Source organism: Protomyctophum bolini, assembly GCF_963924005.1.
Source record: "Protomyctophum bolini genome assembly, chromosome: 3".
Taxonomy (NCBI): domain Eukaryota; kingdom Metazoa; phylum Chordata; class Actinopteri; order Myctophiformes; family Myctophidae; genus Protomyctophum; species Protomyctophum bolini.
Window position 1 is genome coordinate 27,273,657 of NC_137864.1, and position 14,831 is coordinate 27,288,487.

The 14,831-nt window shown below is 41.1% G+C and overlaps 1 protein-coding gene across 1 annotated transcript; it reads right to left on the reverse strand.

Annotated features, from left to right (window-relative positions):
• Positions 1–28: 28 nt before the first annotated feature.
• Positions 29–11,846, reverse strand: pkd2 (polycystic kidney disease 2). Its single transcript, XM_080760606.1, has 15 exons — positions 10,834–11,846; positions 10,491–10,604; positions 7,858–7,991; positions 6,746–6,996; positions 6,279–6,503; positions 5,945–6,173; positions 5,470–5,640; positions 5,016–5,197; positions 4,652–4,772; positions 4,395–4,493; positions 3,921–4,042; positions 3,367–3,484; positions 2,539–2,702; positions 1,918–2,065; positions 29–1,329 (listed from the first exon to the last, which is right to left on the reverse strand). The coding sequence occupies exons 1-15, from the start codon at positions 11,279–11,281 to the stop codon at positions 1,120–1,122; spliced, it is 2,736 nt and encodes a 911-aa protein (XP_080616732.1). The 5' UTR covers positions 11,282–11,846; the 3' UTR covers positions 29–1,119.
• Between the last annotated feature and the right edge of the window lie 2,985 nt (positions 11,847–14,831).

Here is a 14,831-nt window from a genome sequence, read left to right on the forward strand (position 1 = left end):
ATTTGAATCAATAAAAAATGACAGGAAATAATAGCAATATACTTTATTGTGTACAATAACATAGATATACAAAATAGACTACGAAATATTGTAAGGCACGGTGGGCCTAAGCAGAAAAACATAAATGCATGGGTTTCCCATGAACACTAATTGCACTCCAAATTGAAGCTTGTTTTGAGTTACAATATGTATCATATAAATCAATAAGGTATTCATTTTGTGTTGCAGAAGTGAATGTGTGTGTGTGAGTGTGTGTGTGTGTGTGTGTGTGTGTGTGTGTGTGTGTGTGTGTGTGTGTGTGCGCAGTGTGTGTGTGTGTGTGTGTGTGTGCGCAGTGTGCACGCATGTGAGAGAGAGAATGTGCCACACTTTTGTATTGTAACCTATTAAAAGTACCAAAAGTATCAAGCAGCAAAATTAACATTGGACAACAAATGTCTTGCATTGTGAAACAATAAAATCTGGTGTATAATCAAATAATAATCAAAAGACACTAAACTTAATTATCAGGATAAAGTATTTTAAAATGATATGCTGTGTATTTTTAATACAATTTAACAAAATAAGCTTACTTACAAAGTGTATTGCATTTAAATGCTGTGCCCTTCATGCACTTCTATTTTAAAGTATACGCTTCATCAAATCCTTCATTATACCTTTTCTCTTCATATAGCTCTTTTTCAAACACTACAATCATTAATTCATTTGTACTTTGCATTGTTCTGTAAGCATTAGCATCAGCTTGAGAAAGAACATTCTAACATAACTGTCATATGCTTGTTCGATTAACACTTCACTTTAGTTTTAAACAGCTTCTGTATTTCCGATGTATACGGTAACGTACCTCACACTTTCAGTGCATTCCATATTTGAGGTGGTTGTGCACTTTTACTTTGTCATTGTGGTATGTCGAGGCTTTCATCACACACTGTACCGAGGTACCTGTGTTTTAGGATGAAAAAATGCCCCTCCAACTCACAACAAACAACATATGCCAACAAAAACCTTAAATTTTTTAAGTTTCCACAAGTTACTTAATTCAACTTGGGGGAAATGTTTAATAACCAGAATGGAATGGATGTTCGTCAGTGGAAAAGCTGGGGATAGAGCGCCAAATCTTCACACGTGGCCACTCCCATTGGTGCCAGCGTCGGGGCTGTCAGTGGACAGTGAAGAAGATGGGCGGGGGCGAGGGCCAATTGGAGTGGCTGGTGGCTGGTGGCTGACCTGTGATACGGTGTCATCTGACTCCCAGCGCTCCAGCTCTTCCCTCACCAGTCTCTCCATCTGCTCCTTGTGGCCGTCTGTGTCCCGGCCAAGCCGCTCATCCTAACACACAGATGAAGGCAGTGATTCTCAAGGTCCCCCAGTTTGATATGCAATAGACAGGTTGAAAATATTTTGTCTCTCTGGGACCCCAATCTGTAAAATCCTCAGTGTTAATTCAACTTTGTGCAAAAGGAACCAAATCTATTTGGTCCATTTGGTTCCATTTGCACACTTACAGACTGAGTTACAGACTGGGAGAGGTCCCCCCCAGAGCCCACATTCAGAACCAGTGGATAACTCATTGCAAGTCGGGCAAACTTTATATCTCCATACTTAGCAAAAATAGCAGATCATCTATCTATTTTACAAGCTGTGAACTTGCAGATAGGCTGTTTTTGCAATTTGTGAAAGTTAGTCACATTAGTCAGGTGAAACCTGACTAATGAAACTCATGAAAACTAGACGACCTAGTCATAGTCTCGCCCCCAGAGAGGACGTATAGGGCCTTAGTCCTACTCCTTCTCCAAGCCCAAATCACACCTTGGAAAGCATGAGTGTCTATTTCAAACAAGTTACAGTTTTAACCAGGTTTACCCCCGGGCAGTGAAAAAATTTGTCGTACTGTAGCAGTTTTCGGTGACCACTCACCTCCACCACTCCGTCCAGCAGTCTGCCAAGAACGTCTCTCCTCTTGAGCTTAGCTCTCTCCATGCCCTCCAGCTTCACTATGACAGCGTCGATCTTGGACACTATACTGCCAATGGAGTGCTCCATCCTATCCACTCGCCGGACAAGCCTAGACAATACAATACGTTCTAATTAATTGAGTTACTTTTGTTCAGCTTACTTTAGTTTAACCAGTTGAACCTAGGGTGATCTACAAGCTCACAACGCGTAGTGACACGTTGGAAAAAAAGAGTAGACCAAATACAGAGCCAACTCCGGTCAACTCAGGGCAATTCAAGTATAGAAGTTTTGAGTGGTTAATTGCAACAGTGATAATATACAGGGTTAGGGTTTAATTAAATTTAATTGTTTTGCTAAAAGATAATATACAGCTCCAACTTGTATGTTAGAGAGGCCTAAGTTTACCGTATATCATTTAAAGATTTCTGCTTGGTAGATATTCTTTCCCTAATGGATATGTCTGCCTAATTATTTTAACTCATTACATTACCTTCTGATAAACCAATGTCTGTTTCACAGGCTGTCACTTGAAACTTAAGTGTCAAACTGTCAATTATGTTTGAAGACAAAAACAAATCGTACACTTGAAACTCCTCGTAAGACACGCCCCCTGAGCTGCTACCACGGCGACGGGAGCTGTGTCCGCTGTCCTCGTCGTCATCCTCCTCCGAGTCATCCTGGGTACGGGGGAAGCTGCGTCCACTGGTCGGTCTGGTAAGTGAATTACGCTCCAGTTCCAAGTCCTCCTGGTTCATGGGCACAAACAAACTGAGCGTGTGCAAAAGTGTGAAACACCCCCACTCGATCATGATTGGAGGAAGGCCCCTCTCATCCTGATTGGATGAAGGCTTTGCCAAACCAAAACTAGGGTTTTTTGACCCCAGAGGCTCACTGGGGACAGGGAGGAACTCCTTATATGGTCAGCACACCGTAGGAAGGATTATCCAAAAAATAAGTGATATTTGAATTAAGTGAAATCACTGAATATACCTTTAATGTCATGAAACCTTTAAAAACATTCGCTGTGAAAGAATATATATAAGATTTGCACACATGTTCACTTTTTTATAGCACAATCTATGTGCTACTTATAGATTTGCAGAAGAGAAAATGTTCATGCACTTCATATTGTTTTACGGTCACTTTTACTTCACTAGGTATTTCAGGATCTCAATTCAATTCAATTCATGGCCAAAGGTCAGGTTTAGTTCTGTTTAGTGACGTCATTCCCATAGTGGCATGTGCTGTGATTGTCGATTGATCTACTGTTGAGACACATACATACATACATACATACAGTATACATACATACATACGTATACATACATCTCTGTCTGTACGTATAGTCAGATGACTCTAGATTTGCCATACAGCCACGCTGTACAAAAGGGACATGGCAACATGACTCACCCTCTCTTTATCCAGGTCATCTCTCATCTGTTGATGCTCATTTTCTGTCAGCTCCTGCTCTCCATCGTGGTCACACTTGGCAAAGATGGCCTCAATCTCTGCATCTGTGTGGCCTTTCCTGTGCACACAAACATAACTGTTGTAAATGGTGTAAATTAACTAATTAATTAATTAATTTACTCAAGTACTGTATTTTGAGGTATTTGTACTTTACTTGAGTACATTTTGAATATGTGACTTTTACTTGTAACAGAGTACATCTACATTGCAGTATTTATACTTTTACTTAAGTAAAACATTTGAGTACTTCTTCCACCACTGTGTATTTGATCATCTTTATTGTACTGACCTGGGCCAAATCAATGTTCCTTGTGGAACATTTCATCTAATCACTGTGACAGTCTAAAGGGGCTTTCTGTCCCATATTTAACAAAGGCAGAAAACATCACACCCTGTCCGTACTTAGACCCTCAGTCAGACAAGCAATTAACCGTGTTATTTTAGCATACGTGTGCTGAACAAAATATCTGATATGAAGGCTCTGAACTGGTCACCCTTTGAGATCCTGCCGAAGTTCCTGCAAATTGACTTTCCCGCCGGCCTGGCGCAGGCTGTCTGAGATGTCGTCTACTGCAGTCTTTTTCAACCTCAGTTTCATCAAGGCCTTGTTACAACCCTGGAAGAAGACGGTGGAGGAAAGCGGTTCTTAAGGGTGTTTCTAAAGGATTATAGCTTGGATGGATAGTTCAGTAGAGAAGGCATCTTAATCACTACATCATCACTCATCATAAGGAGGGGAAATATTTTCACCCACAAGTTTAAGTTCATTATGTATGGCTTGACTATATGATTTTGCAATATCATAGGATTCCTAGCCAGCCTGATATACTGAATATCAGTCCAGTACACATAAATGAACAGATACATGCTGTACAGACATATAAAGATATACATTATGCATATACAGTTCATTATATTTGATACATTTTATCTTGATTAGGTTATTATAATCCATGTAGGTGCACTACCTTTTTAATGAGGTCGGTCATCTCCATCTCAGACCTCTGCTGAGACATGTCTGCTTTCACCTCTGAGTATGTGTCATTGATGATAGCCAGGAACATATTCTATACAAAAGTCAGTGAGAAAATAATTGTTTTCATTCATTTTAAAATGAGGCATCCACCATTTGAAACACACAAGAGCCTTATTTTCTGTGGGAGAATAGTAGTAGGCAGTCCCCTAGGTAAGGACTCCCCTAGTAGGCAGGCCTTTTACAAGTTACCATGAGGATGAAGAAGATGAAGAAGACAAAGGTAGTGAAGTAGATTGGTCCAAGGACAGGGTTGGCCTCTTCAATCTGAGAGAACTCAAAATCTCCCAGAATAATCCGGAACTGGGTAAAACTAGATGGGAGAAGGTAAATGGCAAGACAGTTTGTTAAAAACATCTTATATTAAAATAGCTTTAAAGGAGGCCCGGCCAGCCTATGGGCAGGCAGACCACGTTGTCACGCAGACCATTTGCTGTATGTCACTCCCCTCCTCTCCATGTTTTCCTGTCTATCTACACTGTACCTGGCAAATAAAAGCTAAAGAAACATAACTTAACCCAAACATAACTTGTGGCATTCCGCATGTGCAACTTACATGCTAGCTTGGAAGGTGCTGAAATCATTGACCTGGGTTCCAAATACTAGGTAGGCCAGCTGAGCGTAGGCCAGAAAGATGATGAAGAACATGATAGCGAACCCCACCAGGTCCTTGGCACAACGAGACATGGTGCTGGACAGCTGGCTCATCGTCTGGTTGAAGTTGATGAACTTAAAAAGCTGACCAGATTAAAAACAAACACCATTTAGCATTTTATTATTCAGGGAAAACTGAATAAAGCTATAATGTCAATTTTAAATATTGTATGTATTTATTTGTTTATAGGTCAATTAGGTAATGTTTGTAAATACTGGAGTAAAACAGACTTATAAAGTAGAAAGTTCCAAATAACATATTGAAACATTTAGAGCCAAGGATATTAATATATACATTATATATATTAATAATGACATTGCAGTGAGCATGGCCCACATTGAGAGCCTTACTGTACCTTGATCCAGGAGAAGAATACGATGACTGCAGCTACGTTGTTGAACTGGATCTGGAGGTTAGCCAGCGGCTCAAAGCTAGGGTGAGCATTGTGGTTCTCCAACAGGCCTTTGAGAAGGTTGCCCACCATGGCAGTTCTAGTGATGTTCATGATAATGGCAACAACGCTCAGCTAAAAACAGGTCGGAAAAGTAGAAAAATAAAGAATGATCAGATTTCACTTAGCTATTTGACTAGTTAAAAACAAAGCATTACCAAATACCTACAGAAAACATAGACTATAGATATAAATCTCACTTCATTCTATTACACAAATGCAGTTGAGATGCATCGGAATATGAAATGAGATGAAACCTTGACCCTTGACAGTTGAAACCTTAATCAGCTCTTGACGCTCTGATTTTCAGATTGGATCATTGGAATTTAAAATGCATAATAATCTTTAAAACATTGTGTAAATGTCTGTACACACGCACCACTAAAATGACAACGTCCAGGCAGTTCCACAGGCTCTTGAAGTAGCGCAGACGATGGATGTGGATCTCCAACACCTCTTCCACCACATAGTACAGGATGAAGAGGCAGAAGACAACCTCACACAGACCCACAAAGTAGTCCCATCCGCACGTGTAGCGAATCAAACGCACCGTCTGAAACTGCCAGGAGGTCACCACACCACCAGTGGCGGGAAACTCCACTAATAACCTGCAGCACGAACATACACAGGTGTGCTGTTACTGCTGTAGTCATGATAAATACAGTTCGACGAATTGCAGCGGGAAATGCATTACTATGACCTGATTCCTATACCTGGCGATACAGAAGAGGTTGATGTTGCCATTGTAGACAGAGAAGTCAAGGAACACAGCCCTGGTGCCTCTGTCCAACCAGAGGTTGTCTCTGAGGAAGCGCAGTTGAGCGGCCGACTCCTCTCTGGTCCGGGACAGGTCTTGGTAGTAGCCTCCACCCCCATATTTAGACACCTGACCCCAGTAACTGCTCTCATTCAGTTTCCCTTCTGTTGCATACACCCACCTGACAAACAACAAGAAGAAAGACTGGTAAAGTAACCTCACATTAAAATGCTCAATGGTCTAGTCTGTTAAATATATTATTATTTGTCTGATGCACTTAGTGTCTGGTTATCTGGTTGGCACTTTAGTCTATCACTTCACAGTTATACGGCGTATCATTAAACCAACGTACAAAATTATGATACCGGGGAAATGTTATACTAAACTAATACATTAACATGCAAATATAAAATCGGGACATACGCTGTTCCATTTTTGGGCCCAAAGGGGGCGGTGTCCTCATTACTGTAGGTGTACATGTTGTAGCAGCCGTGGACCTCATCTCTCAGGTCCTCGTGCACGGAGCAGGACTCGTTGTGAACTTTGACCTGTCGCAGGCGTGGCACCCCCAGCAGCAGGTTCTCGTAGTAGATGAGGCTGTGGTTCTCTGGCAGGCTCTGGTTGTTATACCACACCTCCCAGTACATGCCGTGCAGAAAAGGCCCCTCTGTGAACTTTTGGATATTGAAGTTTTAGGACAGTGATTCTCAATCTGTGGGCCGGGGCCCAGTGGTGGCCCAGTGGCTGGGGATATTACAATAAGTTAGCCTGGCATGGCCACTGCTGGCCAGACACTATTTGCTGCCAGGCAAGTGGGCCCCCCAACTAATTTAAGATTTTAATGATACTATAACATTAGGCTTAATATAAAATTTATTTTTATTTAAATTAAAACATTGAAAAATATGTTTAAATTACAGATACAGGTTATTTACGATAAAGTTTGAGTTAAATAGAGATTTAAAGTAGCCTATTCGTTAGTTCCATTGATCTAAGCCGCAACATAATCGATAGATTGATCATTAAAATCAAAACATGATCTGAAAATGCACGTAGCCCACCCATCTTAACACAGCAACCGAAAGGCTGCCATGGGTGGGTCCGAGGGTCGCGGACACTTTCAAGATTTTCAATGGGCCCTGACCCAGTAAAGGTTGAGAACCACTGATTTAGGAAAAACACGTGAGGTATTCAAAACGTTATTCATGAACAATTCAAATTAGAGACAAAAACATCTTATGCTAAAAAGGCAGGAATTTTGCCAAACGTTAAGCAGCATCTTTGAGTGGTGCAACCACTCCAAGGAACAGCAATGTGCGTGTTCACCTATGTGTTGGTTCACCTATGTACACTACAGTATGTGTTCATGAGCACCAGTATGACTGACTAGTGACTACCAGTAGGGGCGCTGTTGTGCCAGAGAGAGAGATAGTATTAGTGCTGCACTGTTGCCTGCTAATGAGAGAGAGAGAGAGGAGGGGGGGAGAGAGAGGGGAGTTGCACCACTCAGTTCACACGGGTGTGATTATTTTTACCTTCCAGAAGTCCTCCATGGTAGAGAGGCTTCTGAAGGTGGACTGGTCCCCAGCAGACAGTTGTGTGTCCAGAAAGAGCTGAGACATTACTTTTGTATAGTAGTACATATTGGAGCTCACCATCCCATAGGTCACTGTAAGGTAAAGTACAAACACAATAGTAGTAGGAAGGAACCTATGTGTGTCTAGTTGATCCACAGCACCCTCTGCTGGACATTTTGTATTGATTGAATAGTTTATTATAGACAGAATGTAAAAACAGCAACAGTGTAGGCCTACAGTCAAACACTTCAAAAGGGCTAGCACCAAAAAACATCATTGCGGTCTTGTTTTCATTTAGGCTCTACACAATCAATTCATAGACATGACAAGAATAGTAACAACACAATTCAATATCAATATCATTCAGGTGGCAGGACTGTTTTAAAAGATGCAAGTGAACTGCATTTTTTGAGGGAGCAGATCAGGGCACACTTGGGTGGCAGTGCTGTAGAAGGAGAAATTACCCATATTTGTTTTGAAAGTGGGTGGTACCAAGATTATTGTTCTCGCTCCCTCTAGTGTTGTGGGTGTGGGTGTCGCTAACTTCTTTGAGAAAAATGCTCACACAGCCTCATTGTGGAATTTGTGGTAGGTCAGCTAATAATAGCAATATTCATATTACTACAAATACAACAACTACTACTACTACTAGGCTTACTACAAATATAATGTTACAGGGTGATGATGCAATTTTATATTTGTAGAAAGTGCTATTGGACAGTTTCACAAACATACAATCCATTATCAAAACTGAACTTATTCCCTATATTAGAAGTTAATTTAGAACTGCCTTTTCTAACTATTTTACAACCATGTGCCAATCACAGACTGATGTAAAGCAAGAATGGCTCTTGAAACATTTTGTCCCTTTTTTCTGGGGGGGGGGACCTGACCTAGCTTGCCAGGAAATGATTTCTGATCCACCCAAAACCTCATTTTGGCACAAATTATTACAAGGAGAGAGAGTGGAGAACATTCACCAATAGCAATGTACAGTAGGTCAATCAGAATGCCGGAGAACTTGCCAGTTTACCAACCTGCCGCAATTTAGTGCATTTTAGTTTTACTTCACCTTCATTTAAATTGCATTGAATTGAGAGAGAGAGAGAGAGAGAGAGAGAGAGAGAGAGAGAGAGATAGAGAGAGAGAGAGAGAGAGAGAGAGAGAGAGAGAGAGAGAGAGAGAGAGAGAGAGAGAGAGAGAGAGAGAGAGAGAGAGCGGATAGTTGTTTAGAGTTAACACTAGAGAAAGTAGGAATGCTAAAAGTTTAAAGTACCGAACCATTGTTAACCAATTAGTAAACAATTCCTGAAATGGTAGGCCTATTTATCATTGGTATTCACATACTCACCTTTTTATCATTGCGAACGCAGTGAGCACTTACTATGAGACCTAGCAGACGAGTAAGACGCGCAAACGCGGGAAGCGAACGCAGCTCGTACATATTTGGGTTTTGGACATATAGCTGCTTTGGGGACTCCTTATATGGTTATGGCTGAGTCATGGTGACGTAACAGCGGGACAGACACTTGCATCAATCACAAACAAATCACTCAGCTCCATATATGGGCACAAAGGCGGGACAGACACACAGACAGACAGACACACAGACAGACAGACATGATCTGCTAGGTCTCATAGTAAGTGCTCACTGCGTTCGCAATCATGTCTGTCTGTCTGTGTGTCTGTCCCGCTGCTCCGCATAACCAATTAACCATATAAGGAGTCCCCAAAGCAGCTATACGTCCAAATATGGAGTGTGTTGCATCAATCACAAACAAATCACTCAGCTCCATATATCGGCACAAAAGGGGCCAGGTCCACATAAAACTTTAAAAAAAAATTAACTTAAAAAAAAATTAACTTTAAAAAAAATCTTAAAAAAACCCAAATATGTACGAGCTGCGTTCGCTTCCCGCGTTTGCGCGTCTTACTTGTCATCTAGCTGACCATTTCATTGCACAAAATAATTTGATCACTTTGGAAATGAACTATAACATCTGTGAGTTTGATACTACACTGAGGAAGACAGCATGTTAGCATAACGATGAAGACATTGATGAAGAATTTTCGCTGTGGCGACTTGGTAAACTGGCGAGTTCTCCGGTATCCGCCTGGCTTTGCCAGACTCATACTGTGGATTCACTGGCCTCCTCGAGGCGTCAGTGAATCCACGTTATGAGTCTGGCAAAGCCAGGCTAGGACTCCCATCATGTATTTTGAAAGCTGCACTTTCTGATGCTCAAACTTATATGCTGCCGGTAAGAATATGGAATTACATTCACAATAGTGAAGGGAGATCAATTTTCAGCTACCAAAATCATTAAGCAGAAGAGACAGGAAAATACTTTTTCTGAGACGGAGAAGCTGGTCAAAGACACACTGGTGTTGGGGTGTTTATTTTGGTTTCCTTTAATAAGGTCAGAATAACTTCATCTGTCCACACTGGCTTCCTTTGGAACCATTGTAAACAGATGAGTCACATGGTTTTAGGAGAGAATAACTATGGTGGCTGGTGGGTTTCATTCCCCAAAGGTTCCAAAGACAGCAGCATTAATTCTCTGAGAACACTTTTGGGGATGTTTACTTACAGATGCAGAGGGTGATGAGGAATGTGATATAGGTGAGCATCTCTCGCAGTATATTCCAGAGGTACCTTTCTCGACTGCTGTCACTGTCCTCCATTAGCTCTGTTCCCCACAGAACTGCAAATTAACCAAAATTGTTACAGGTCTTACAGTATAGGTTTTGCTTAGGCCACCTATATACCACCTGCTAATTGGCTATACAATTAGCTTAAAAAAAAGATCAGATAAAGATAAACAAGTGGAACTTATACATTATTACTTTATTAAGCCTACTTTATTTATGTATTTGTTTATTTATTGGTGGTTTATTTATTGGTTTGTTTTTTAGTTAAAAGCGGTGACTCACTTCTGATTTTGTGTAGTATCTGTTTCATGCAGATACTGTGCTCGTGTCTGTCTTGTTGCTTGCCATCCGCAGTCGGAGTGGGGTAAAGTCCTCCACGGTGGATGTGGGTGCTGCTGCCACCGCCTGTGTAGCTCCCCAAGCCGCTACTGCAACTGCTGCTAGAGGCCGTGGACACTGACCTCCTCCCCGGACTCGCTGGAGGCCAGTCAGCCTGCATTATCTCGTCTTCGGGTTCGAACCCCGGATTATCCCGACTCCAGGCTTGTCTTGAAGGGGGAGACGGGGTGCCTACTACTCCTCCCAGACCCGACTCTTGATGCTGAATGTTCTCCATCTCAATCCCCTCGCTTGCGTCAAATCTGTGCGGCAAGGACGCACAAGTTGCTGCCGCAGGGAACCTGCCAGCTTGGGTCTGCGGTTGTTGTGATCTGACTCGGGTCGAGCTCATGGTCCAGTGAAGTAGCTAATAGCCTTATTGCCCTTTATAACGCAACACTTCATGAAATAAAATCGGCTACGCATGCACCAATCTCTGGTAGTTAATGTCGTTTACTATGTTAGTCTAAAAGACACTGAACGTTGGCTGAGATAAAATAAGATAAGATACATTTGGTGAAGTTAAAACTTAAAAATAGGTTTTATTAATGTTATGCCATATAAAAAAGTTTCGTAAAAACGGACAAGTTAACAAGCTGTTATGCTACATTGTTTCCACTTTCTATGTCAGTGAATATAGTGAAAAGTAACGTTACACTCGTTGGAAAAGAAACCCCCTCAATCTAAATCTCCTACCTCAAAAACGATTTCGCGTTTGCGTTGTATAAATCTACCCAATTATCATTAGACTTGATTATAATATTTATAAATGATACGTTATGCTATACACATCAAGTTGACGATGTCGAAATGTATTGTTTATGCTGTGCAAAATAAGTAAAACACTTTCCTTGTCCCGGGCCAGCCATCTTGTTCCGAGCTCCCTGTTCCCCAAAATCTCACATTCTCAATTCTCATTTGCTGAAGAATCGAATTACATTAGAAGTCATGGCGTCACAGCCACTGGCATGCACCTCTGGAAAATACATCTATAACCACATGCTTCCATTTTTAACATCACCTTGGTATCATTTGCTGCAAATCAAATGTGGAATAACATTTTCAGAGATTCGTTTTCGTAAGGCACTTTTTTCCCCCTGTAAAACTGTAGGCTATTACAATGCTATGGCGTTTAAGGTTTTCGGTGCTCAGTTAATTTGCTAAAAGAAACGTAGGCTAAAAAAAACTTACAAACAAACAAAAACATTGGAGAAGAGTTGAGTTCACATGCAATTAAGACTAATAGACTATTACATAACCGCTTTGTGTTTGAGTATTCGGATGCTATAGCAACAAGGCACTGAGTTTGGATTGGTTGAAGTGAAGTGAAAACTTCAAAGAGCCCCCCCTCACCTCCACCCAACCACACGCACACGCACGCACACACACGCACACGCACACACACACACACACACACACACACACACACACACACACACACACACACACACACTCACACACACACACACACACACACACACACACACACACGCACACACACACACACACACACACACACACACACACACACACACACACTTACATCACATACAAGTCCGTCCGTAGGCTTTGATTTATTGATTTATTGATTGAAATTTTTACTGAATGGGTACATTTCAAACGAAAGCACAAGTCAATACAAAAGCCTATTTTTATATGCCTATTTAGATAACCTGGCTTGCTATGTTGCTATGTGTTTTATGTAATATCCTACTTTTCTTTTGTTACAGTTTTACTTTTGTCCATCTCTTGGCCTCTTGGTGGCGCTCTGAGTCCAGGTTTCACAATGCAAAAAAGTGAGCTTGTATATTGGATGGATTGAAATTGTCTTTTTCTCCCCACTTTTATTTAACCCTAAAGTGCCTGAGGTCAGTGAGGTGGGTGGGTCTTACAGTACCTTCATGATGCTGTGACATCATATAAGGTAGGCTATAGGTTTGTTTCCCTGCCCACATCCCTGTTTTTTTCTACAGGCAGGTATTTGGTTGAATTTCAAAAAAGAAACCAAACAATAATAAAAAGGAGAAAGGTAAGAAATAATAACAGAGACAAACAAGCAGATTATAAATATGAAAATTGTATACACTATTATTGATGATTAAGTAGCAAGTAAGGTTAAACCTGCATCCACACATGTAAGATATGCAGCAAAAGAAATAAATGATCCAACGGAAAACAATTGCTGAAGAAATGCTGCTCAAGGACTCCAAATCACTAAAATGACTTATTATTCACCCAGTTATAGGCTATACACTCAGGGGTGCCTGCACTTTTTTTACTTTGAGCTACTTTTTAAATGACCAGCTCAACAAAATCTATACCCATTACCCACCCACAAATGATTATCCCATTGGTGAAAATAGAGGTATACGCAACACTCTTGAAAACAAAGTATTGCATTGTGGGTTTGAGCTGACCTGTACAGCCTATGTGATCTTTCACGATCTACCGTTTGGGCACAGCATGACCTGCTGTTTTGGAGCCATGCAGGGACAAGTCTGTGCAGCCAACCTGCAGAGAGTTGTGGACGGTACAAATAAAGTATAAAGCAGAAAGAGTCACCATTGATAAGATATGCTGTTTGGTATACTTTGAGCTCTTTCACTCATTTTATGTAATACCTTTATATAGTTTTTGAGACATTCTTTGAAATATGGCTCTTACCTGTGTAATTGCATTTGATACTAATTATAATGTAGGGCCTAGTTAGTAAATGGTAGCTCAGACTATCATTATCTAGGCCTACCTTACTACTCATTAAAAATATGGTTTGTTGGTTTCATGTTTTTCAATATCTCAAACCCACATCTGAGGCACCTGCATTCCTATGTCAAAATAGGTAAACAAACCTGTGGTATCACGGTAGTTTGCATCAGACATATATTGTTCTCACTTGGGGGTGAGATCAGTTAATTTAGGTTGCCACCATGGACGTCAGCATCGCTTTTTGCTTTCTACTAACTTTGTTAATCCTTTCTACATCAATGGACAGCGCAGAAGGTAGGTAGGGTAGGCATATTGTTTTAACAATGTACAGCAAAGCAGTTACTATCTGCCTAGCCTCGATAGCCAGGCTTCTATTCTAGCAATACACTTTGTCTCAAGGATTTTGAGGAGGTGGAATCGGAGGACGATGTGTGATTGGTTATATTTCATCCAAATCATGTTATTATTTTGCATGTTTCTATGCATCTTAGAAGAAAAGTATCACTTTCTTTCCTTTTAATGTTATGCTTCTATTTTGTTTGTTAACAGATAAAGGCATCAGAAATTGTCGCAAGTACTTTCACAGTGAGTAGTACCACTATATTCAACTGATAACACTGGAGACAATGAACACTGAAGTTTTTATATTATTTTGAGTTGAGTAAAGCAAAACTGTTGAATTTTATTTTCATTCAGGAGTTCAGAAGAGATCTGAAGATGGGTACTCTTTCCAGCATGGCTATGAAATCTCTGGAGATGATGAGAGATTGGAACGTAACTGTACAGTCTATGACCTTACCCCTCCACCTTCTACAGCCCTTCCTAGAGCCTCTCTGACCCCCAAACCTCCTGATGAAGAGCAGCACCGACTTTGGCCTGCTGGTGCACAATATTATGTTTTTCCTGTGTTGTATGACACAGCTGGGGGCATAATGTACTCCGCTGTCAAGTTTTCAGACATGAGAGTAAACACTGAGGGCACACAAGCAGCATCAAATGGCGGTGGTACTCGTACTCACAATGGTCATGTGGCAGACTCCACATCTCTCCAGTCTCTCTTGGCACAGGGAAAGCTACGCTATATTCCACCTAGGGTTGTTTCAGGGAAGGATGTGAATGTGAGTTGGCTAATTGCAAACGGTGCAACTTTGAGACAAGGGTTTTCCCAAAACGTTGTGACAGCCAAATCAGCAAGG

Bases quoted from the DNA above. Each gene is read 5' to 3' on its own strand.
- pkd2 (XM_080760606.1), bottom strand. From the start codon at position 11,281: ATGAGCTCGACCCGAGTCAGATCACAACAACCGCAGACCCAAGCTGGC. The intron at 6,174-6,278 runs GTATAGGAATCA...TTCGTGCTGCAG, and splicing joins AACCTCTTCTGTATCGCCAG to GTTATTAGTGGAGTTTCCCG. The intron at 2,703-3,366 runs GTGAGTCATGTT...CCCATGAACCAG, and splicing joins ATGACCTGGATAAAGAGAGG to GAGGACTTGGAACTGGAGCG.